The sequence below is a fragment of the Leiobunum rupestre genome, chromosome 5, assembly GCF_980474605.1.
Source record: "Leiobunum rupestre chromosome 5, qqLeiRupe1.1.hap1, whole genome shotgun sequence".
Classification (NCBI taxonomy): domain Eukaryota; kingdom Metazoa; phylum Arthropoda; class Arachnida; order Opiliones; family Sclerosomatidae; genus Leiobunum; species Leiobunum rupestre.
In genome coordinates, this window is record NC_143388.1 from 27,294,441 (window position 1) to 27,318,759 (window position 24,319).

The 24,319-nt window shown below is 33.4% G+C and overlaps 2 protein-coding genes across 2 annotated transcripts in view; both read left to right on the forward strand.

Annotated features, from left to right (window-relative positions):
• LOC149944022 (uncharacterized) overlaps nucleotides 1–15,686 on the forward strand; it is a 56,868-nt gene extending 41,182 nt beyond the window's left edge. The window contains exons 2-4 of the mRNA XM_090176269.1: nucleotides 11,611–11,681; nucleotides 15,009–15,154; nucleotides 15,679–15,686. Coding sequence (XP_090032395.1) covers nucleotides 11,611–11,681; nucleotides 15,009–15,154; nucleotides 15,679–15,686 — 225 coding nt within the window. The remainder of the gene's footprint in view (nucleotides 1–11,610; nucleotides 11,682–15,008; nucleotides 15,155–15,678) is intronic.
• A 1,768-nt stretch (nucleotides 15,687–17,454) lies between these two features.
• The window catches only part of Gycalpha99B (guanylate cyclase 1 soluble subunit alpha 2), a 90,529-nt gene continuing 83,664 nt past the window's right edge, over nucleotides 17,455–24,319 (forward strand). Inside the window, exon 1 of the mRNA XM_090175501.1 lies at nucleotides 17,455–18,141. Coding sequence (XP_090031627.1) covers nucleotides 17,485–18,141 — 657 coding nt within the window. The 5' untranslated portion in view covers nucleotides 17,455–17,484. The remainder of the gene's footprint in view (nucleotides 18,142–24,319) is intronic.

Here is a 24,319-nt window from a genome sequence, read left to right on the forward strand (position 1 = left end):
TTAAACTTACGCAATAATTCGTGTACTTGTACTTCTTGGTTATTTAACAGCGTAAGGCTGGAACCACACCAAATGTTAATTATGGTCATAATTACGATACATTAGATATCAGATAATACGCCCAGATTTTATCAGACCAGTTGATATGGGTCAAAATGCAAACCAGTTTAAACCCGATACTAATCTGAATTCATCGTAAGCAGATAGAAGTCGAGCAGATTTCAGATGCCCGACAGTTCACGATTTTACATACCCCTCGATTATATTCGAAAGTTTAATTATTGTTTATTTTAATTTTCTTTCCTGAAAATAGGAGGTGGTTTCTTTTCACCTGTTCTCGGACTAAAAGTGTACTCCATTTACCCTAAAACGTTTTATTCGCCTGCTCCGGCCCATAAACTATTCGCTTGTTCCATAGTATTAGGGCTACTCTTTTTACTCATTCTGAAAAGGAGTTTTAAGGGAGTAAATTGTATTTTGTAATTTATCTGCTGAGAATGCCACAGGCAGCCATTTTGTATAAACGTTTTTACTCCGACTCCAACTATTCGCCACCACAGAATCGGAGTAAAATGACGTCTTACCCTACTCCGAAATCCCGGAACAAGCGAAAAGAAAACACCCATTAGAAGCCGAGAAAGTGAAGGTTAATGAATTCTGATTAGTTTTAATGAGACTAAATCAAATAAATACTGAATAGTTTACAACAGTTCAATTATGCCACCGTCGGCTACGATACATGCTTGAGCTCGTTCAACGACGGAGTTCATAGTGTTGCTCAACATTTCAAATCAAAGTTTTTTGAACTAATAACAACATTCTAATATGAACCAAATACGTAAACGGTTCTCAATATATTTTTAGAATGACCTTGAATACATGGTTCAAGGTCATTCAATTTTACACTAGTAAATGTCCCCCTGCACGATGAATGTTCCACAGGAATTATTTTTAGTTTTTAGTGGACACCTTGTATTGAAATTTTATAATAACATAAAACTTTTACAAAATAATCAATCTCTGAAAAAATGTCGAAAAAATTCAATATTCAAAGATATGTGACCGTTAATTATCACCCTAAAATTGCAAATTGTATTTATGTTAATTAACGTTGGTTAGCTGTTTTATTAATATTTAAAAAAAATACTAAGTCGCACTATAAGTCGCACTAAGACTTGGCCCTCTAACCTCTATTCATCACGCTTAAAAATAAATAAGAAAATTGAAAAAAAAAACAACTATATCTGATCAGATAAATTATAATTGATGAGTTCAGATCAGTTATTTGAGATTATGAATGCAATTCAAATTGAAATAAGATTGCTGGGTGATTGGAATATAAAATATTAACCTGATCTGACTGAAAACCTCCAGTTATCTGAATATTTCGACCTGAATTACCTGATCAAGTGCAAGTTGGAAGCACAACCACGGCAGGCTATAGGAAGCTGGGATCGAAACCGGCTCCTTTTGCTGCGAGGCAAAACGCTAGCCACACATCAGGAAAATATTATTTATTAATTAGTACATAGTCCAATGCAGTGTAATTTTAACATTTAATCGTGTACACATTCTTGGTTTGGCGGCGCTCATAATGAAATCCGAGCCAAGCAATATCGATAGATTCATACTTCCATAAGAAATAGAAGTACATTAAGAACTAATGAAATCAAAATTTACAACCTGATCACAAGAAAAGGTAAAGGTTTTCCAAGCTAATGAAATCAAAATTTACATCCTGAAAACTAACGAGGAGACTACCCGAGGTGATAATCACCGATTTTGTTGAAAGTAAATGGGTGTGTAGAACTTATGGTAATATGAAATTTAACCAAGGGAAAAGTTGCAATGGGCATTAGTTTTGCCATGGCAACCGAAAATGTTTTTAACAACACAGTATGTATATTTTCCAATTGAAAATAACATGGGAATCTGAGCACTTCTAAGGGTCCCCATTTAAAAAAAATGATAATAATTCTAATTAAAATGGTTAATTTTGATCAAATTCAAACAACTTAATTCCATTTTATTAATTTCGATAAAATTCATTTATTATCATCGATTCGGCGATTAGTTAGCAAATACAACTTTTTTATCTTCACATTTCGCTTTTCTCCATTTTTACCGATTCTGATCAATTTTTACATATTTTGACCAAATTGACTAAAATTTATCAAAATATCATAAAATTAATTTAATTTGTCAATTCTGATTTATTTTTTTGGTTTTGAAATTTTTCACAGGGGGGGAGGGACCGTTAGAAGTGCTCAGATTCCCATGTTATTTTCAATGGGAAAATATACATACTGTGTTGTCAAAAACATTTTCGGTTGCCATGGCAAAACTAATGCCAATTGCAACTTTTCCCTTGGTTAAATTTCATGTTAACATAAGGTCTACATACCCACCTAGTTTCAACCAAATCGGTGATTATCACCTCGGGTAGTCTCCTCGTAAGAGCAACAAACACAAGGAGAACGCAGTGCTGTGTTCAAATTTCCTTTGACGAGCCTTTACGCTGCACGTTTTACGGAAAGGGGGGAAGACAATTTCCGGATTTTCCCCTTCCGACTGCAGCAGGCGCTAAAGCGTCTAACCAATGAAAAATGTACGCGAGAAAATCCACGACTTTCGACGGGTTGCGTTCTCCTTGTGTGGGGTGCTGTGTTTGTTGCTCCTAACAGAGAAGAAGGTGAAGACATTTCCCCTACCCGTCTAAATGCTGTTAAAATCCACATTAGTAAATTTACCAAAATAGTAAAGCCTATGGATTTCCCGTAAACACCTTGCAGCGTATTAAATTTCAAAGAAACAGACTGGAAGAATCATTGTTTAATTAAGCCCACAAACATCCCCCAGCCCTCTAGCGGAGAGCGAAGGAAACTATTAAGATAAAAGCTTCAGGATTTGAACTCGGCAGTAGAGACACGAACACGGCCATTAGCGACTGAAAGTAAAGATCGGCCCAAATTTTCGTAAGCCGAAGAAGGCTCCGAAATCAGAGACAGCGCCAGCCGTAGCTTTTAATGGAAATAGGCAATTATCGGCACCGTAATTTCGAATAATAACCACAGAGGGAGCCACCGTCTGCCGATAGTAAAATGGCCACTCCGCGTTACGCGAGACCCATTCCGATTTGAACGCACCCTATAATTTCGACGATGGAATCCACCCCCTCATTGTTAAGACCGTTTGATCTATAGCTGTTGATAATGATGGGGGACCGGGGGGGGGGACGAACGCGGGGGGATAGTAGGCTGATTAACGCTGGCCAAATGGCTTGGGCCGTTTGTTTCCCTTATTAACATCCAGGGGGCGCCAATTTTCAATGGAAACGTTCCGGGTGCTCCAATATTAGTGTTTAAAACCATCGAACGGAATGACGTGGAAAATATCTCGGATCTTCGCGAAAGTTTAAGGGATTCGGGGAATTCTCACTTTGGAGAGATGAGCGTTGATGTTCCGCCTTAAGATGGAATGCGTCGTCGCCAATTGGAAATACGCCCGATGGTGAATGGACGCACCCAATATCTCCCCACCTCGATGAAATTTGAATTAAAGCTAGCCTTTACAAATATATAATGAGCCCACCGTTTCGCCGAACTATTCAAAAATACCTAACGATATTTTGAGCTTCTATTCGAGAAATATTTTAACAAAAGCGTTGCTTAAGATGGTGGAGTCGTTGCCTTCCAGATTTAAAGTGGAGTGGAAGCGTTTCAAGTTTCCTAAGTTGTTTTACAAAATAACATAAGGTAGACTATTAATTCGAATTTAACATCTTGATATTGAATATAGCAGTAACGTTACGCCGTAATAGCCATAATTTTGAATATATTGACACTCTGTCACACTATAGGTACCTTTATATTTAATATATCAGTACTAACGCTGGAACTGAACATATTAGTTAATAATAATTATAACCACCTTAGGCACAAGTCAATGACTTTAATGACTTTAAATTGGATGGTCTGGTTAAAATGCGGCGCAGGGCCGGTGGTGGCAAGCCCTTCATTCCACGAGAGCCAACAGCTCCCAACATTCACTGCCGGTCTGCAGCTACTTTTATATTGGACATATCAGTACTGTTACCCATTAGCACCCTTGATATTGGACATATCAGTACTGTTGGTTTAATTTTAGCTCACTTGATATTGGACATATCAGTACTGATTCCTTTTAGCTCACTTGATATAGGACATATCAGTACTGATTCCTTTTAGCTCACTTGATATTGGACATATCAGTACTGATTCCTTTTAGCTTCGTTGATATTGGACATATCAGTACTGTAACCTTTTAGTACCCTCCATATTGGACATATCAGTACGGTTTCCTTTTAGCATCCTGTATATTTGATATAACAGTACTGTTACATTTTAGTACCCTACATATTGGACATATCAGTATTGTTTCTTTTTAGCACCCTCCATATTTGACCTATCAGTACTGTTTCCTTTTAGCATCCTGGATCTGGGACATATCAGTATTGTTTCCTTTTAGCTTCCTTGATATTGAACATATCAGTACTGTTACCCTGTAGTTCCTTTGATATTGGAATATCAGTAGTGTTTCTTTTTAGCACCGTCCATATTGGACCTATCAGTACTGTTTCCTTTTAGATCCCTTGAAATTGGACATATCAGTATTGTTGCCATTACGCTAATGTTACGCTGTTGCTTCCTTGATGTTGAATATATCAGTACTGTTACCCTTTAGCTACTTTGATATTAAATATATCAGTACTATCTCTGTAGCTACTCTGATATTGAACATTTAAGTACTGTTACTATGTTGCTTCCTTGATATTGATTATATAAAACTTGTACTGTCACACTGCAGATACCTTGATATTGAATATATCAGTACCGTAAAGCTGTAGCTTCCTTGATATTGACTATATCAGTGCGGTTTCTCTTTGGCTACCTTAATATTTAATACATCAGTACTGTGACATTGTAGTTACTTTGATATCAAATATATTAATGCCATCTTACTGACTGTGTTTTTCCTTTTGATTGTAAATTTTACATTCGACATTTTCATCTTTTAAATAAATAAAGTATTTTTTTGGTATTTTTAGAAACTTAAACATTTATTTCAATATCAAGTAATCTAAGCCTTGTGAAAAAATCTAATATCAAATGGAAATTTGAGAAGAAGCCCAAAAATTTTCAATTCGATAAATCACAAACCGGGTAAGCGAATGAAACCAAAAACTACGTTTAAGTTGAAAATTCAAGCGTGAAAGAAACCTAAAACTAACGTCGTAAGTTAAAGAGGTTGAAAAACGAACAAAAATCTTAGAACTAGATGATCATCCTATCTAAATGAAAGTAGCCAGGGTTAAATAAAAAGCGTAAAATAAGGAAGTACACATCGGTTCGCTTTTTCCATTATTTCGTTTTAATTTAGTGGGAAACTAATTTAATTCACGTCCGAAACCGGAGAGGTTTTACCCGCAACGAAATAGCGGAGAAAAAACAGCCTCAAAACAATTTCGAAATGAAAAGAGTTCTTCGCTGGAAAGAAATCAAGCCACATTATTCAACAAGCCTAGAAAGGAACGTACGGCAAAGGCTTCCTACTTAATGGAAAAGGAGCACGTGTTTTTGGAAAACAAGACCTTTTACCCATTAAGATAGTCGTACGCGGAGCTCCTGATATAAGCCTCGAATTAAAAGAAAATTGGTTAAAGAGAATTTCGGTTAAATTTATACAGGGTGTCATCAAGCGACTTTTAAAGCCATTAATTCAGGTGGCCGGGTTACAATTCGTAGGAGTTGTAGAGGGTGAGTTGAGAAGTATGCCTGTTTTTTCCCCATTTTCCTACGATGAGTTAAAAGAGTGCCAAAGTGTGCAACAAGCGCAAAACCAAGCAGCAGGGACTTTAAATACTGTTAAAGTTTACTTTTTTACGCTGGCTACCTCGATTTGTTGACCAAGTCCTATTTTACCTATCACAGGAACCCAAACCTTAATGTTCGCGTTTCCTTACTGCTTGGTTTTGCGCTCGTTGCAGCCTACTTCCAGGGGCTAGTAGGCCACACTTTGAAGCTCTTTGGCGCTCTTTTAACTTATCGTAGGAAAATGGGACAAAAACAGGCATACTTCTCAACTCACCCCCTGCAACTCCCTAAAATTTTTGCATAACCTTTTGAAACACCCTGTATACGTGTACGTTTTAAGAGAACTGAATTCTGCTTACGTTATTTAAATGACTAGGCTTGTATTGACCGATTTCTCTCCTATCCCAAAATCTCTCATCTTCCGCGTATCCGTAAAAAAAGGTTGGAAGAAGATGCTTAGGATGAAGAGGATGAAGAGGAGAGGGATGATAGGAGGCAGGAAGATGTAAAACTGGAAAACACGGAAAAATCCGATTCGCCCTATCCCCCCTTCGCAACAGTCGCGGTGAGTTTTAAGGGGAACCCAAAGAAATAAAAAATAAGTGACACAGTTTCGCTACAATAAATGGGAAGAGAAATTCTGAAATCTGGGAAACGTACGGCGTATACGAGGTCGGAGCAATCGGAAGGAAGTTTCAAGTCCATCGGTCTCGTTTCCTTCGCCGTAAATAGATGGCGCTGCACGCGATTGAGAAACGAGAGAGAGAGAGTGGCCTCTAATAGATACGACCATTTCGCCATTAAACTAACGATTCCTTTTTAACCACCGCTACCCGTTCGCGTCAAGGCCGGATTGCAACTTCGTATTTCTTCCATTCTCTCGGCAGTATTTGCTCGGTTAAGAAGTTGCGAATGCCTTCGTTCAATGTCGTCCTAGTACTTAGAGGAAGAAAGATGCAGGCCATTATTCTGGGGAAAACCTTTTTATGGGTGCCGCTTTTGCTGCAACGTACGGTGTCATAAATTTTAATTAATCTATAAAATATTAAACAACGTTGATAACTGACTTTCGTACCGAGTTGATTTTTTGGTACCACGCTTCTAAATGGTGATAAGTGTTATTTGGCGGCTCTATTAAAATGTCGCGAGGTAATTACTATGTTACTAAGTGTAATTAAATTTATCGATATCATAGTGGCCTTTGGGGTTTCCGAGAGCTATTTGTCGAAGATCATTAGGGAATTTGAATATACCGCATCATCGATTATTAGTAAAAGGGATGAATCATTAATTTAAGGGATTACTTATTTTTCAAACAAAGGTTATTTTTAGTTAGGCACTGTTAAAGGGGTAGTTTTCAATATCCATAACTTGCCTGTGTATAAGGATTTGTTTTAAAAGTTATCAGGCTGGAAAGTTTAAAGAATTTTAAGGATGGAAGTTTTTAAAAGTTATCAGGCTGGAAAGTTTAAAGAATTTTAAGGATGGAAATTTTTAAAAGCGATCAAGCTGGAACATTAGCAGGATGGTTTTTTTTAAATTTAGCAGTCTGAAAATATATTTTTAAAATGATCAGGCTGGAAATGTTGAAAGATTAGCATTCTGGAAACTTTTAAAAATTATTAGGCTGGAAAATTTTATAATAATTCTGGAAATATTATACGATTAGCAGGCTGTATTTTTTTAATTATCAGGTTGGAAAATTTATAATATTAATCAGGTTGAAAAATTTTGAATTTTTATCAGATTGGAAAATTTATAATATTTATCAGGTTGAAAAAATTTTAATTTTTATCAGATTGGAAAATTTATAATATTTATCAGGTTGAAATTTTTTTAATATTTATCAATTTGGAAAATTGTAATAATTATCAAGCTGAGAAATTTTATATATAATCAAGCTGGAAAATTTCCAATATTATCCAGCTGGAAAATTTTCAATGTTATGAAGCTGGAAAATTTTATATATTAACAAGCTGGGGAAATTTCAAATACTATCCAGCTGGAAAATTTTAAATATTATCAAGCTGGGAAATTTTAAATTTTATCAAGCTGGAAAATTTTAAATATTATCAAGCTGGGAAATTTTAAATTTTATCAAGCTGGAAAATTTTAAATACTATCAAGCTGGGAAATTTTACATTTTATCAAGCTGGAAAATTTTAAATATTATCCAGCTGGAAAATTTTAAATACTATTGTTGATATTTTTTTATCTAAAAGTAAATAAGCCGCGCGTACAATTGAAAAGAATCTAAAAATATAAAATTGTAAAATATTAAAATCGAATTTATAAGTAAAAATTGTAAAAGATAAAAATCGGTATCGCAAAAAACATTATAATTTGTGTATATAAATCGTAGTCCGGTTATGAATATGTATCTTTTTTCTTGAGTTCCGCCATGTAACGTTTTATAATTGTAAATAAATATTTGTTGATTTTATACTCCTGCTGTCGTCCCTTCAAGTGACTAGAATAGTGTATTAATTAAGTGAGTAAGTTAGCCCACAGTGACCTGTCTTTACGGAGGTGTTTCAGTCCGCCTCTACTACGTTAAACCCTTGCAAGCTCTCCCATCCTACGAGTTTTTATTCGACAACTATCAAGCTGGGAAATTTTAAATTTTATCAAGCTGGAAAATGTTAAATTTTATCAAGCTGGAAAATTTCAAATATTATCCAGCCCGAAAATTTTAAATATCATCAAACTGGAAAATTTTAAATATCATTCCGCTGGGAAATTTTAAATTTTATCAAGCTGGAAAATTTTAAATACTATTAAGCTGGGAATTTTAAATATTATCAAGCTGGAAAATTTTTCGAAAATAATCAGAGTCGAAATTTTTTAAACCTAACCATTAAGTAAAGTAACTCGTAAACATACGTTAAGGAAACTTCTAGCCTAAAATGTACTTTTTGAAAGTACAAAGAAAATTAAGTGGCGAACAACGTCAATCTTCGTAAGCGATCCCTGACTCATTTTCAAAATGGCTCTCGCGAGAAACTTCCCATTTTTTGACTAAAAACTTTGATACATGTTACCCGAAACATGGACTAATTAATGTATACACAGGGACGGTCCGCATAGGAAATTTAGCGGCTAGCGATTGCTAAATGTGCCCTCGAGCGGCGATTGTGCGAACTAACGACAAACTGAGTCAAGGGGGATGGAAACGGGAGGAAAGGTTTAAGGGTACAAAAAAAAGCAGTCGCCTTGCCGGCGATGTTGTAAGCTCCACGTGCGTTTGGTAAATGAATTCATTTATATTAACAATTAAATTGATTGATATTAATTTTTCGGCCCATACATTCGAGACGTTATTCTCAATTTGTCCAGACAAAAAGAAGATTAAAAAAGTGGATTTAAGTGATTCCGATAATGGTAAATCAAAGATTTTTTTGGACAAGGCTTAGAAAAAGATGAACAGGAAAAGTATAAAGAAATCTTTCGTGTGTTCTTTATGACAATACTTCGAATCACTTTTACACGAAGGGTAAACACACAGCTTTTTACTCATAATTAATTTGTAAAACTACTTAAATAAATTAAAGCTCTTAAATCATACACCTTATTCAAATGAACGAAAAAAACCGTTTGTTTTTCAAATCATAAGCAGACGCCAACATCGATAGACTCCAAGACTTGCAGATAGAGGGCAGCATCGTTTTTCCGTTTGATGACGTTTTGACTCGGCTAACTTTGCTTAAGGGTGGAGGAAAAGAGGGAACAGCATTAACAAGACTTAGTCGCCGATTTTATGAGAGAGTGGCGTTGTGCGGACCGTCCCTGTGTATACATTAATTAGTCCATGCCCGAAATCATCGTCAAAAGCTACGACCGGTGGTACTTTGGGGGTTACGATAAAAGGGTTCTTTTTCGCCCTAAGCTTTCCCTGGTTAGAATCCTTCCCCGCAAAAAGCTCCCTCAAGGTTTAAAAACTTTAATAGACTCGCGCGGAAATATGAATGGGCTTAAAATAATGCCGCTGATAAAAACAAAGATCTTTTGTTCTATCTTAACCAACCGCCTCTGGACCCTCTCAGAGGAAGAAATATACCCCTTTTTCGGGGCTTTCATTCGGCCCCCATCATTCATCCCCTTCCTCGCTCGTCCGCCATTACCTACGTCCCTCTGCGGGGAGTCTAGACTGGGGCCTTTGAATGGAGGATACAGATAATGGAGGTTTGAGGTGGAATTTAAAAGAGCACTTTTGGAGAATCGATTATAAAAACGGTCTTTTTTGAGGTAAATATTAAAAAGCAAGTATTCATTATAGGGTGTGTGATTTATGTGTTATAGCTTTTCTTACCAATGAAATTTAAAATTATACGTTTTGTAATCATACGCTATATAATTTATATTTTTTTAATAATTATGCGTTATATAATTTATAAACTTTTAATAATTATGCGTTACATAATTTATACACTTTTAATAATTATGCGTTATATAATTTATATACTTTTTGTAATTATACGTTACATAATTTATAAACATTTTGTAATTATACGTTATATAATTTATAAACTTTTTGTAATTATACGTTATATAATTTATAAACTTTTTGTAATTATACGTTATATAATTTATAAACTTTTTGTAATTATACGTTATGTAATTTATAAAATTTTAATAATTATGCGTTATATAATTTATAAACTTTTAATAATTATGCGGTATATAATTTATAAACTTTTAATTATTATGCGGTGTATAATTTATAAACTTTTAATAATTATGCGGTATATAATTTATAAACTTTTAATAATTATGCGGTATATAATTTATAAACTTTTTGTAATTATACGTTATATAATTCATAACCTTTTTGTAATTATACGTTATATAATTTATAATTAAACAGGAATAGTGACCTTATTTTCCAAAGATAATAATGGAATTTTTATGATTAGAGAGATAATCCATGGTCATCATGGCTGAATTATCGCACTGGGGAGTGGGGAATGGTTGGACAACGTCATCAGCGTGTGCTCCAATCACGTCGTAAGACGTAAGTTTAAGGGAACCAATGAGAAAGCGATATCATTTTGTTTTGTTTCGGGAGGAAAAACTTACTCCTTGAGCTAAAAATGGTCTGAAACAGTCATTCTGCCAAAGTCAAAATAAATAAATTCTTGATAAAAGTATGAGAGCCAAAGCACGTATTATCAATTCAGGCTAATTACAAAAGTAATCAATCATAAAAGCCCATTAATTTTACTTAAAAAAAACCCTTACAACGAACGCATCAAGAAAATTTCTAAGAAAAGTCGTTAAGAAAGGCTTAACTTTAATCCCGAAAAGCAAGTTAAACCTTTAAAAGGATAGTTTTGGCGTCTGAAATCGGAAATGGGAGATATTGACTTACCGAATTTACTACTATTCGAAAACATTATTCGTAATTTTTTCCCCAGATGAAACGCTTAAGAGCCATTAGTGCCGACGGACTCGCGAATTACGTGAAAAACACAGCAAAAAAGCGTAAAACAGCCTGAATGATTCGACGAGCTTAAGCGTTTTGAAGTATTTAGAAAAGTTGCATTTCCCGCGCGACCTGACACCATCGATACAGAGACAATATTATAAGACATAGGCATTTTCTTTACTATCAAGTGTCCCACCGAGACGACGAGAAACGCGACTGAAAGCTAAACTAGTTTTTCTGGGGAAAATGGAATATTATTTTCATATATTTTCTAGCTGGTATTATATTCCCATTTATTTTTTCTGTGTTTTTTCTCTCTTTGTGGCTGCGTAGACTGGAATGCTGGTCGCAGCTGTGCGTCAACTGGTTAAATCCGTCGGTGATCCGCTATGGCAAGATTTAGTGTAAGTAACTCACTCCCAACACGCCCTCTCCCCTTTTTTATCCTTTATCCTACAATTTTATCCGTTACCGAATGTACTACATTATACCCAACGTAGTTTGAACGATGATTTAGGACTACTTTTAAAAGCGTTGGCATTCATTGATTTTTTAATCAAATCAAACAATTTTTTGTTTTATTTCTTATTTATATCGTATTTTGAATTTATTGATTTTAAGTTCTGTCTTGTGCCATAAGAGAAACATTTTTCATTTCTAAACATCTATTGGATTATTTTATAGAAACATCCATTAATTAATGGTTCATTTTTAATCTACTTGATGGATATTTTGCTTCTACTGGCTATACTATTTAAAATTAAATACAATCTTAATTAAATTTAAATATTAATTTAATTTGGTTAGATTTGCTTTGTATTTTAGTTATATTTTGTAATTTTTATTTATTCCTTGAAATACATTAAGCTTTTAAATTTAATGATTTTTTAAATCATATAACATGATTTATACCAAGTGGATTCAAATTAGTCAACTCTTGCGTTTAAAGGTCTAAAGAGAAATTGCAAAGTACAAAGTACAAAGTACCATAATTCTTACAAATAAACTAAATTAATGAAATGACGGCCGTAAAATAATTTGTGCTTTACATCTTTCAGTGTTGCAAAAATGAAACTTTTTGTCAATAAGGTAGATAATGGTAAATATCGGTATTTTGTTAAATATTGGTAAATTTTGACTTAAAAATGAAGTGAAATGGTAAATAATGGTAAATTACTGTAATTCTATAAATAATGAGTAATAACGATAAACATTGCTAAATAATGGTAAATATAACTGTAAAATATTGGTAAATAATTATAAATATAATAATCAGCTAGGCTAATACCCAAGGCACCACCTTAGGCCTAAGTCATCAAGTGACTTTTGAAGCCATTAATTCAGGTTGCCGGGTTATATAACTGTGAATATTGGTAAATAATGGCTAATAACGATAAACATTGGTAAATAATGGTAAATGTAACTGTAAATATTGGTAAAGAGCATTAAATAATGATAAATAAAGATAAGCATTAGAAAATATTGTTAAATAACAGAAAGTACTGGTAAATATCATTAAATAATGGTAAAAAAACTCTAACTAATGTTAAATAACTGTAAATATTGGTAAAAAATGGTAAATTACTGTAAATATTGGCAAATAATGGTAAATAACTGCAAATTATTTTGGTAAATATTGGGAAAATAACTGTAAATATTGGTAAATAATGGTAAATAACTGTAAATATTGGTAAATAATGATAAATAGCTGTAAATATTGGTGAATAATGGTAAATAACGGTAAATATTGGTAAATAATGGTAAATAACTGTAAATATTGGTAAATAATGGTAAATAACTGTAATTATTGGTAAATAATGGTAAATAACTGTAATTATTGGTAAATAACTGTAATTATTTTGGTAAATAATGGTATATAACTTTAATTATTTTGGTCAATAATGGTAAATAACTGTAAATATTGGCAAATAATGGTAAATAACTGTAAATATTGGTAAATAATGGTAAATAACTGTAAATATTGGTAAATAACTGTAAATATTGGTAAATAATGAGAAATAGCTGTAAATATTGGTAAATAATGGTAAATAACTGTAAATATTGGTAAATAATGGTAAATAACTGTAAATATTGGTAAATAATGGTAAATAACTGTAATTATTGGTAAATAATGGTAAATAACTGTAATTATTTTGGTAAATAATGGTAAATAACCGTAATTATTTTGGTAAATAATGGTAAAAAACTGTAAATATTGGTAGATAATAGTTATAGCAGAAACAATTCTACTGCGCGTAGCTATCTATTATCGTAAACATTCAAAACAACGAAAGAACCGTGAATTCCTTACACAAACCTCGACGGACTTGTTTTAAAAACCAAAAGTGGAGATTGTTCTCTCGGTTCTCTTTTTCCCTAAATGGAAGAGATATAAAAATAACGCGGGGGAATTCAGTTGCTCTCTTCCGCCAATTTTTCGTCCCTTCTTATGAAAGACAACGCGAGGAGAAGCTCAAAACTGGCGGGGAGAAATTGCAATTTTATTAACAAATTGCCCAAAGGCAAAATATAGTCCAGCACTTGTCTTAATTGTCAAAACCAGACATTTGGCGAGAAAACAATAACAATAATATTTAATATTATTTTAATTTAATTAATTTATATTATATTATTTAAATTTAATTAATTTATACTATATTTTTTAAATTTATTTAATTTATATTAAATTATTTAAATTTAATTAATTTATATTATATTTTTTAAATTTAACTAATTTATATTATATGATTTAAATTTAATTAATTTATATTATATTTTTTAAATTTAATTAATTTATATTATATGATTTAAATTTAATTAATTTATATTATATGATTTAAATTTAATTAATTTATATTATATAAATATTATATTATATTATATTTTATTATATTGTACAATGTGGGGTGGCGGAGTGGTTAGCACTTTCGCCTCGCAGCGAGAGGAGCCGGGTTCGATCCCAACTTGTGGCACTGGGTGAGAACTCGGAACCACTCCTTCCGCGTTGAGTTTGCAAGTTCTCTCGCCATTGGTTAAAGGGGTTTTCCCTCGAGATCTTCGGTTTCCCCTTCCATAAAAACGAGTTGTTGGCTCGCGTGGCTTGCCACCACCCTCCTACGCATTGCAACCCGGCCACCTGAGTTAAAGGCTTTACAAGTCGCTCGATGACTTAGGCCATAGGTTGTGCCTTGGGTATTAGCCTAGCTGATTATTATTATTTTTTTTATTATATTATATTATTTAATTGTAATTTAATATTAATATAATTATTTAATTGTAATTTAATATTAATATAATTATTAATTGTAATTTAATATTAATATAATTATTAATTGTAATTTAATATTAATATAATTATTAATTGTAATTTAATATTAATATAATTATTAATTGTAATTTAATATTAATATAATTATTAATTGTAATTTAATATTAATATAATTATTAATTGTAATTTAATATTAATATAATTATTAATTGTAATTTAATATTAATATAATTATTAATTGTAATTTAATATTAATATAATTATTAATTGTAATTTAATATTAATATAATTATTAATTGTAATTTAATATTAATATTATTCTTAATTTTAATTTCATATTAATATCATAGAGGGCTCCATATTCTTACAAGGACAATTACCTTGAATCCCGGCGTCGAATTAAAAACGGGGACCGTATGTAGGTCTTTCCGCTCTCATTGCCAGCACGTTCTCTCCCCCGCAGACGCAGTGTGAACAACCCGGAGCTCCTCAAGCACGCTTCATCGACTCTGAGTCTCTGCTTCCCAGACGTCTTCGACGAGAGCCTTCGCACCGACCCCGAAGAGGAGATGCTGGCCATCCTCTTCGAAGCCGCCGCCAAAGTTACAGGCGAGAGAAACAAACGAAAAAGAACCGTTATTTCTCCAGTTTCACCGACTCCACTTTTACACTTTTCCTCCTGTTTCTTCTACCCGTACCCGAGTTTTTTTTTCTCGTTTCATCCTCGTTTTCAAACGTTACTTCTAACTTTGTTTCCTCTGTCGTTTTTTCCCGCTCCTCCGCTAGTTTTCGGATAACTCCTTAGGGATGCTTACGCTAGCAGTTTTCATATTTTGCCCCCACTAACTTAGAAAAGAAATACGAGATGCCTGGTAACATTATAGCTAGCTACCCATTTGGAGATTCTCAAAAAGGGGTTAAGCGGCGTTTTCAAAGTTAAGGCGAAATCATAAATAAGGTTCAGCTCGGTTTTCAGTCGGCTTAGGAGTGAAAAAATTAGCTTCCTTTGAAAAATCAAGGTTTAACTATCCGCGGCGTCAAAATATTTTTACACTTTTCTTAATTAAATATGACAGGGATTAAACCTTAACAAAAACGTTTACTAGGTTTAATTGTGTATGGTGTACGTGTAGTACCATAAGTTAATAATTGTGGTTTTCATAAGTGTGCCAGTTCCCAATTTTTCGCGTGTTACATTTTATTAAGAACTATATTTTAGATTAAGGCATTAAATATAATAGGTAGTGTTTACCTCGTCGTCCTAATGACGTAGTGCATCGAGTCGTGCTGTGGCTTATGATTAACTGGGACCCTTATGGGGACTAATTATACATTGCTGATAGTATTTGTTTCACACAAAATGTACCTTTTTTATAAATGTTCTCAAAAATTTAAAACTATAGGGGTTTGGGTTAATTTTTAGTAATTTAGTTATGAAAGGTAGTATGCACTACTTACATAGGATTATAGTTTCTACCAACAGGTTCAACAGTAGCTAAGAGTGATTGGTGCTAATTCGGCTGTCTCATGACTAAACATTTTAACCAACACGATCGTAATTTTGAGATATTTTACTTTTTCAAAACCTAAGTTATAAGATTTTAACGTGGTTTTTTAAGTCATAAATAGTTAAATATTTACGACTTTTACCTGCAACATTTACAGTATTTTTGTACATGCCTTAGTAATACTGATTCGTAAAAATCTAATTTTTAAAAAATTTGTTGGTTATGAGGTTTTGCCATGGGGCAGCCGAATTACGTCAACAAACAGGTTGTAGGCTTGTAGCGTGATTTTTTATTTAGTTCGTACACCCGTTAAGAGGTACTCTATATATTATTTGGATTACTAAAAGGGAATAAAATCTCAACCCATTCTTTATGGAAGAGTCCTAACAATTTGAGCAAGAATTCACGAACTAGCGCTAATATTTGAACTGTTAGTGTTCCACAACAAAAACCCGCGATTCTATTTCCTTTAACTTTATTTCACCAAAAACATTTTTAACCAATTTCTCAATGAGCTACGCGTGAAATACTTTAATAGTCGTTTAAATTAAAAAATCCATTTTATCATTTTCCCCAAAGAAAATCGAAATAATGAAGCGATACCAAACGGCTGGTTGGTTAAAGAAATGAGAAAAACAGATAAATATCTCTGAGCCACCGAATAATACGGTGCCTTGGAATTCATTACTGTCAACAGCAAAATAAATAGTCCTTTTTCCAAAATAAAAGTGCTGACTTGTAATCGACCGCTCAAAGGTGATAAAAAAAGACCATTACGAAGTTTGAATTAAAAGTAACACCATTTATTGGGTTTGCCTTTCTAAAATGTGAGACTTTAGAAAATAGTTCTACGGGATCGAAGCTTTCAATGAAGGAGGAAACTAGATTAGAGTTAAGTTTAAAAAAAAAGAAAAAAAGATGGCGCCACTGAAAAATGTTCCCTTCGCCTTTTCATTCTTCGCTTTTTCTTCTCTTTAAAATTGACGAGTTAATGAAGTGTCTGATCCGTTCAAAAACGCTTAATTTAAAACCATCCTATTATTGCAAGCCTTCCCAGAATTAAGTGAGAATATAGCAGCTGCTTGTTACTAACCCTTCTTAGTGCCCTCTAGCGCTAAAAAAAAAGAAAGATTTAAGAAAAACTCAATCGAGAAGATAATTTAAGGGTATTCCCGCATAAAAGTAGTAATTTAGCCGTTTCTTGCTTTTTACTTTAGAGTATATATCGAGATTAGAAAGTATTAGACTGATACCGGCATGATAGGCGGGGTATGGCTGGTTTTGTAAAAAAAAATATTTCGACAATTTATTTTAAGCTTTAAAATATAAATTGTGTTTTACTGACAAAGGTATTTAATTTATTTAAATCCAGGAACGACCAACAAAACATTTCTGGAAACGTTGGGTAGCTATCACACTAAGAACTGTTTGATGTGTTTCCGTAAAGCGCTGATGTTTTTGGGCAGCACTTTGACGGACTTCCTAAACAGCATGGAGAACCTGAGCGACGTGCTGAAAAAGTCCGAATATGGGAGTGCCGTTTCGGACGATCACTTCTTGCGCGTGGTGACGGGGAAAGACAACACGTTGACCATCACGTACGTGGCTCCCAAGCCTTACATGGGCCACGTCCTGGTCGGCATCATCCGCGGTTTGGGCCAAGAAATCTACAAGAGCGAGATCGCGGTGAGTTACGCGGGCGCTAATCACGATACTCCCTCCACCTTCGTCTACAAAGTGAACGCGATGAACGCCGAGCGGCGCCAGTCGCTTTCCTCCAAAGTTCGGACTTACGCCCAGCGATTGTCGAGGAAACCGGAAGAACTGGGCATTTCCGTGAACCTCATTTGCCGCGCTTTTCCGTTTCACTTCATTTGCGACCGTCAGCTGGTCTTCGCTCAGGTGGGCAAAGGCTTAACGCGAATATTCGGCAAGAGAATGAAAAGCGAAGGACGCCACCTAGCGACTTATTTCGAGATCGCCGAACCGACCGTTAACTTGGCCTTCGTCGATATCGCCGCCAGGGCCAACACTCCCTTTCTTCTAGTTATCAGAAGCGGAAATATGACGAAAGAGGACAAATTCGCGGTGAGTACAGCCGCTACGCGGCGCCACGATCGTTGACGCGGAAATCCAAACTCGCCGTTCGCCTCCTTTTTCCCTACCAATTTCCAACAACCTTCGTGTTTCCTCTAGTAGTTTTAATCCAAATTATTTCTCGCTTGGCGGAGCTCCGAGCGCTAAAGGGTAACGCGTCACGAGTTAAGGCTAGATTTTAGCAATACGTAGTTATCGCGAAATGTCAAAAACCTTAATCTAGAATGTACCAATGTATTAATCTCAAACTTATCTCTGACTTAGATTGTTTTAGGGAACGGTGCCCTACGGAACCTTTACTAATCTTAGATTTAGGATTTTAATCTTAAACTTATCTATGACTTAAATTGTTTTAGGGAATGGAACGGTGCCCTGCGGAACCTTTACTAAACTAAAATTTAGGATTATAATCCTAAACTTATCTATGACTTAAATTGTTTTAGGGAATGGAACGGTGCCCTGCGGAACCTTTACTAAACTAAAATTTAGGATTATAATCCTAAACTTATCTATGACTTAAATTGTTTTAGGGAATGGAACGGCGCCCCGCGGAACCCTTTCTAAACTAAAATTTAGGACTTTAATCTTAAACTTGTCTATGACTTAAATTGTTTTAGGGAATGGAACGGTGCCCTGCGGAACCTTTTCTAAACTAAAATTTAGGATTTTAATCTTAAACTTATCTATGACTTAAATTGTTTTAGGGAATGGAATGGCGCCCTGCGGAACCTTTTCTAAACTAAAATTTAGGATTTTAATCTTAAACTTATCTGTGACTTAAATTGTTTTAGGGAATGGAATGGCACCCTGCGGAACCTTTACTAAACTAAAATTTAGGATTTTAATCTTAAACTTATCTATGACTTAAATTGTTTTAGGGAATGGAATGGCGCCCTGCGGAACCTTTACTAAACTAAAATTTAGGAGATGCAAATAGGCCAGACGTAAGATACCATCGATTCGGGAAATACTGGCGTAAGACTGGCATTCGTGCGATTGATTTGGGGCGTATCGATAGCAACGCCTCCGAGCGATAAAGGCGACAAATGCTGTTGGTTCTTAAATATCGATTGTTCAAACAATTTGCATTTGAGAGTTTCAAATCTCCGGTCTCAAAACAGTTATACCTTCCGAATCATTTGAATTGAGGAGTGAAACCAAATTACCCATTTCTTAGAAAATTGGTTAGTAAAGCTACGTGGATTTCCATCAGAACTAGGTAGTTATAGTGGGGGGCTAAAGGTCGTTTCGTGGCCTAGCAGCTGTTTAAAAATACGTTATGTTTACCTTAGCGTCAGTTTTTAATCAAGTTCTAACACCCCTCCCGCCATCTTCTCATTCTCCGCCCGTATTCTAATTAAAACGCGATCCTCTCATTTTTCGAATGCCTAACCCTACTCATTCCATCGAAACTACTACAATCGCTACGCAACGCGGTATTAATCGTAACCAACAATGAAATCTTACGCAGCGGTTTTTTCAAATGTTTTAAATATTTGAATAAGCAAGTTCAGAGACCATAGAATAAAATACATTCAGAGATTCGATACGAACAATTAGTACAGAATAATTTTCATTATTTAGTGACAAAATATTGTTACATTAGGGTATTTGAGCTAAGTCGAAATGACTTGCGAGCCCTTTAAAAATTTGAAACATTGAGTTATACAAAAGTGAAGTAATCTTTAACAAAAACAATATATTAAAAAATTAAACTAATTCAGGTAAATATAATTAAAAAAGAGTTCGAGTGGGATCCAATTTAACAGCGGTATAAAAAAGGTTATATTTTTAAAATGAATTGTTTAAGCTTTTTTTAAAGAAGGTTCATTCTCTTTAAGGTCAATAATATGTAGGGGCTCGACAGGTAAACTACTTTTTATATGGTAAATAAATAAGTAAAATTAAAAAGTAAATAAGTAAAATAAATAAGTGAATAAATAAGTAAATAAAAAAATAAGTAAAATATAAATAAGTAAAATAAATAAATAAATAAGTAAAATAAATAAATAAATAAGTAAAATAAATAAATAAATAAGTAAAATAAATAAATAAATAAGTAAAATAAATAAATAAATAAGTAAAATAAATAAATAAATAAGTAAAATAAATAAATAAATAAGTAAAATAAATAAATAAATAAATAAGTAAAATAAATAAATAAATAAGTAAAATAAATAAATAAATAAGTAAAATAAATAAATAAATAAGTAAAATAAATAAATAAATAAGTAAAATAAATAAATAAGTAAGTAAGTAAGTAAGTAAGTAAAATAAATAAATATGTAACATAAATAAATAAGCAAGTAAGTAAGTAAGTAAGCAAAATTAATAAAAAAATAGATAAGTAACGGTAATAAATAGTGTAGGTAGCTGTTGGCTCGTGTGGCATGAAGGGCTTACCACCACCCTCCTACGCATTGTAACCCGACCACCTAAGGTGGTGCCTTGGGAATTAGGCTAGCTGATTATTACTATTATTTTTATTATTATTGTCTTGTAAGGGCAAAAAACGCCGCGATGGTAAATGCGTCGACCCAAATAACTTTTGTTGGGCCTAAACGAGATTTGTGCGTCGACGCGAAAACTTGTGTTAGCGGTGGTTTGGTTTCCACTAGCGCGAAACGGCGCGTCACACAACTTTCGGACGTACAAATGTTTTGACACTCGTAAAGCAAAATGCATTAGGCCATTTTTCCATTTTGAAAAATTGAAACCAGCAATAATGAACCAATCACGACCAAAAATATCGCTACGCCCCCTTTAGTTCGCCATTGAAACCTAGATAGGTAGTGGCTAAAGCATACGCTCCTAGTTTCTCCGCATCGTTATTCGTAAATTTTGACGTATCATTTTTATAAGTTTAAGAAAAAACGATCTTTTTGACTTTTTAATTTATCTGTACGCCACTTAGACTTGTTACAGTTTCTAATAAATAAATTAGTAAATTAAGTAAATAAGTTAAATAAATTAGTAAATTAGTAAAATAAATAAGTAAAATAAATAAGTAAATTAGTAAAATAAATAAGTAAATAAATAAAATAAATAAATAAATGAAACAAATAAATAAAATAAAATAAATAAATAAAGTAAAATAAATAAGTAAATAAAATAAAATAAATAAGTAAATAAAATAAAATAAATAAATAAATAAGTAGGCCTAAATAAAATAAATAAGTAAATAAAATAAAATAAATAAATAAATAAGTAGGCCTAAATAAAATAAATAAAATAAAATAAATAAATAAGTAAATAAAATAAAATAAATAAATAAGTAAATTATTAAAATAAACAAGTGCATAAAATAAATACATAAAAATATATAAACAAATAATGAAATAAATAAATTCTTGAATTCATTAAATAGAAAAATGGAAATCGCGAAAGATGGCGCTTTAAATATGGACCTGTCGAAATTTTAAAAAGGGTGGTCCAGTTAACAATCTGAGTATTTGATTAAATGGTAGCTTTGTGCTTGGATTCAATCTAAAGAACTGTCACGAGAGGGCAATGTGAAACATATGTCCATCCCCTTAACCGGTCTTGTTTATGTTCGTTCATCAGTGCGTGGTATAGTTTCCTCTTATATCGGATATGTTAAGCAAAGCTTTCTAAAAGTTCTACCGGAAACTTCAGAAAGCTTGGATAGTACTGTAAAGTTAAACGGACGAAACGTCGCCAATGTGTTAAGGAAGCCTTGGCTTTCCCGTTAAAACTTGGGGACCAGCGGGGTCAGATTTAATATAGTCTAGCAACGCGTAACTCAGCGTAGACTTTCAGTTTATCAGCATTCCTATAGGATGGAGCAGCTGAAAGCTATAAGAACCAAAAAAAGATTCCTTGATTAAAACGAAAGTGGTTCCACTTATATCGGCGAAATCACAGTTAAGAAAGTCGACATTTTTTAAAAGCCCCTTCAAGGAAGTTTAACAATGGTATATCCAGGATTTCATTTCGGGTTGGGTTTAAATTGCATACCCCCTCTTCGACCTATAAGCACCCTTGATCCATTTTGGGGAGGGAACTTGAACCCTTAAAGTCCCCCTTAAAGCAAGTGTCAGCTTGTCGAGAAGTAGCTCTTTTTTCAACAGATGTCACTAGCGTCGAAATCAAAACAAGATGCTTAAGCTACATTTTGACCCAAAATACGACACATAAAAGTACCCCTCGTGTTGATTGGCTCGATTGTAAATTTGACGGTAACTTAAATTATAGTAATTATAAACAATATATTTTATATTGAATATATAATTTAGGGTAAAGTCCACTAAATAAGTTGTCTAATTATAATAGTCTACACTGGTTCTCTGACGACGTTATCGTTTCGCTATTTTGAATTTTAGCTTCCTTTGCCATTAATAGATGGCACCACGATCTCCAGTAAAGTCGTTAGATAGATAGATTCATTGCCATCTGTAATAACAAGGGTCTTATCGTAAAACAGGTGGCAATGAGAGAGCCGACTGTTGCTTTAAATACACCCTTGAAATATAAAGAAGGACTTTAAATAATGAGTCAACGAATTGAACATTTTCCCTGCTTAGAGAACTGTTGATGGATTTTGGTTGTTTTAGCAAACTCACCAAAATTGAAAAACACTTTTTTCTTAAATTTTGGTTGTCAAAATCTTTTATAAAAAGTCTGTCTTAAGCCTAGTTCCCACTTAGCGAAAAAAAAAACAATTTTCGCGCTGAAAATTGACGCTCGCGAATAAAATTCGCGATTTTTTTCAAATTAGCCGCTAAAATCGCGTCTCCACGGTATCTAGCAAATGTTCTATTTTTTGACGTCCACAACTTGGCGATAAAAAGCTTCAGCCAATCAGAAAACGCGTTCCCTCGATCTCTTCCGCTCCCGTCCGTCACTTATTAAGCCTTGGTCTTTAGAAAAGCGGCTCAGTTAATTTAAAATATTTCCCTAACCCAAAAACGTCTATCTTTTGGGGACATATACTTATTGTATATTGCATAAACCAAGAAGACATTAAGTACAATTAAATTAATTTTATTGAAATTATCAACAGGAACATCCATTTGGTTCATTTTGAACTGATGTTTCATGTTAGGCCTAAAACATTACTAAAAAGCCGCACGAGTTGTTTTCAGCGTTTTTAAATTTTCGCGCTGAAGTGAGAACCGCTGCCCCAGCGACCGAAAAAACGCGTCTTTTTTCGTTGCGCGAAAATTTATTCGTCTCGAAAATTCGCCAAGTGGGAACTAGCCTTTAAAGAGAGTTTTATAATCTGAATCTTATCTGAAATAGCACATCATAAATTAAAATTTTTAGCTAAGAGCAACAAACACAGCACCCCACACAAGGAGAACGCAACCCGTCGAAAGTCGTGCATTCTCCTGTGTACAGTTTTTATTGGCTAGACGCTTTAGCGCCTGCTGCCGTCGGAAGGGGAAAATTCGGAAATTGTCTTCCCCTCCGCCCGTAAAACGTTCAGCGTAAAAACTCGTTTAATGAAATTTGTACACAACACTGCGTTAGCGTGTTTAATGGCTAGCTGCGTTCTCCTTGTGTTTGTTGCCCCAAGATTTTAGAAAGGCTTACGTGATGTCATGCTTTTTAAAGAAGTCACTTGAGCCTAAAATAAAATAAAAACATTTCTCTAAATGTTATTATTGTTTGCTAATAAGATAACGTAGTATTGTTTTAAAATCTATTATTTTGATTCAGGAAATCTAACTAATTATTTCTAGAAATCGAAATTATTATTTCTCGAAATTTAAATTATTATTTATGGAAATCTAAATTATTATTTCTGGTAATCTAGAAATCCACAAAAAAAAACATAACATTTTAGAAATTTCTAGAAATCCAAAGAAAAATAAATACAAATCTTAGAAATATTAGACATTTCGGAAATATTGTAAACAAATCGTATTAAATCTTAAAAACATTGAAAAATAATAAGAATAATTATTAAAGTTTAATTTTAATATTGGTGTAGTTACATTACTTCATAAATCCAAACAAAATAACAAAGTTAACTATTAGATAATGCCATAAAATTTTATAAAGAGCATACCAATATACCACTTTCACGTTATGGATTATTTTAATCTTTACTTCTAGTACCAAATAAAACTCGATCATTCGAATATTTATATATTTCGTTGGTGATATTTGACTCCTCCAACATGGAAATTCACTTTACACGGTC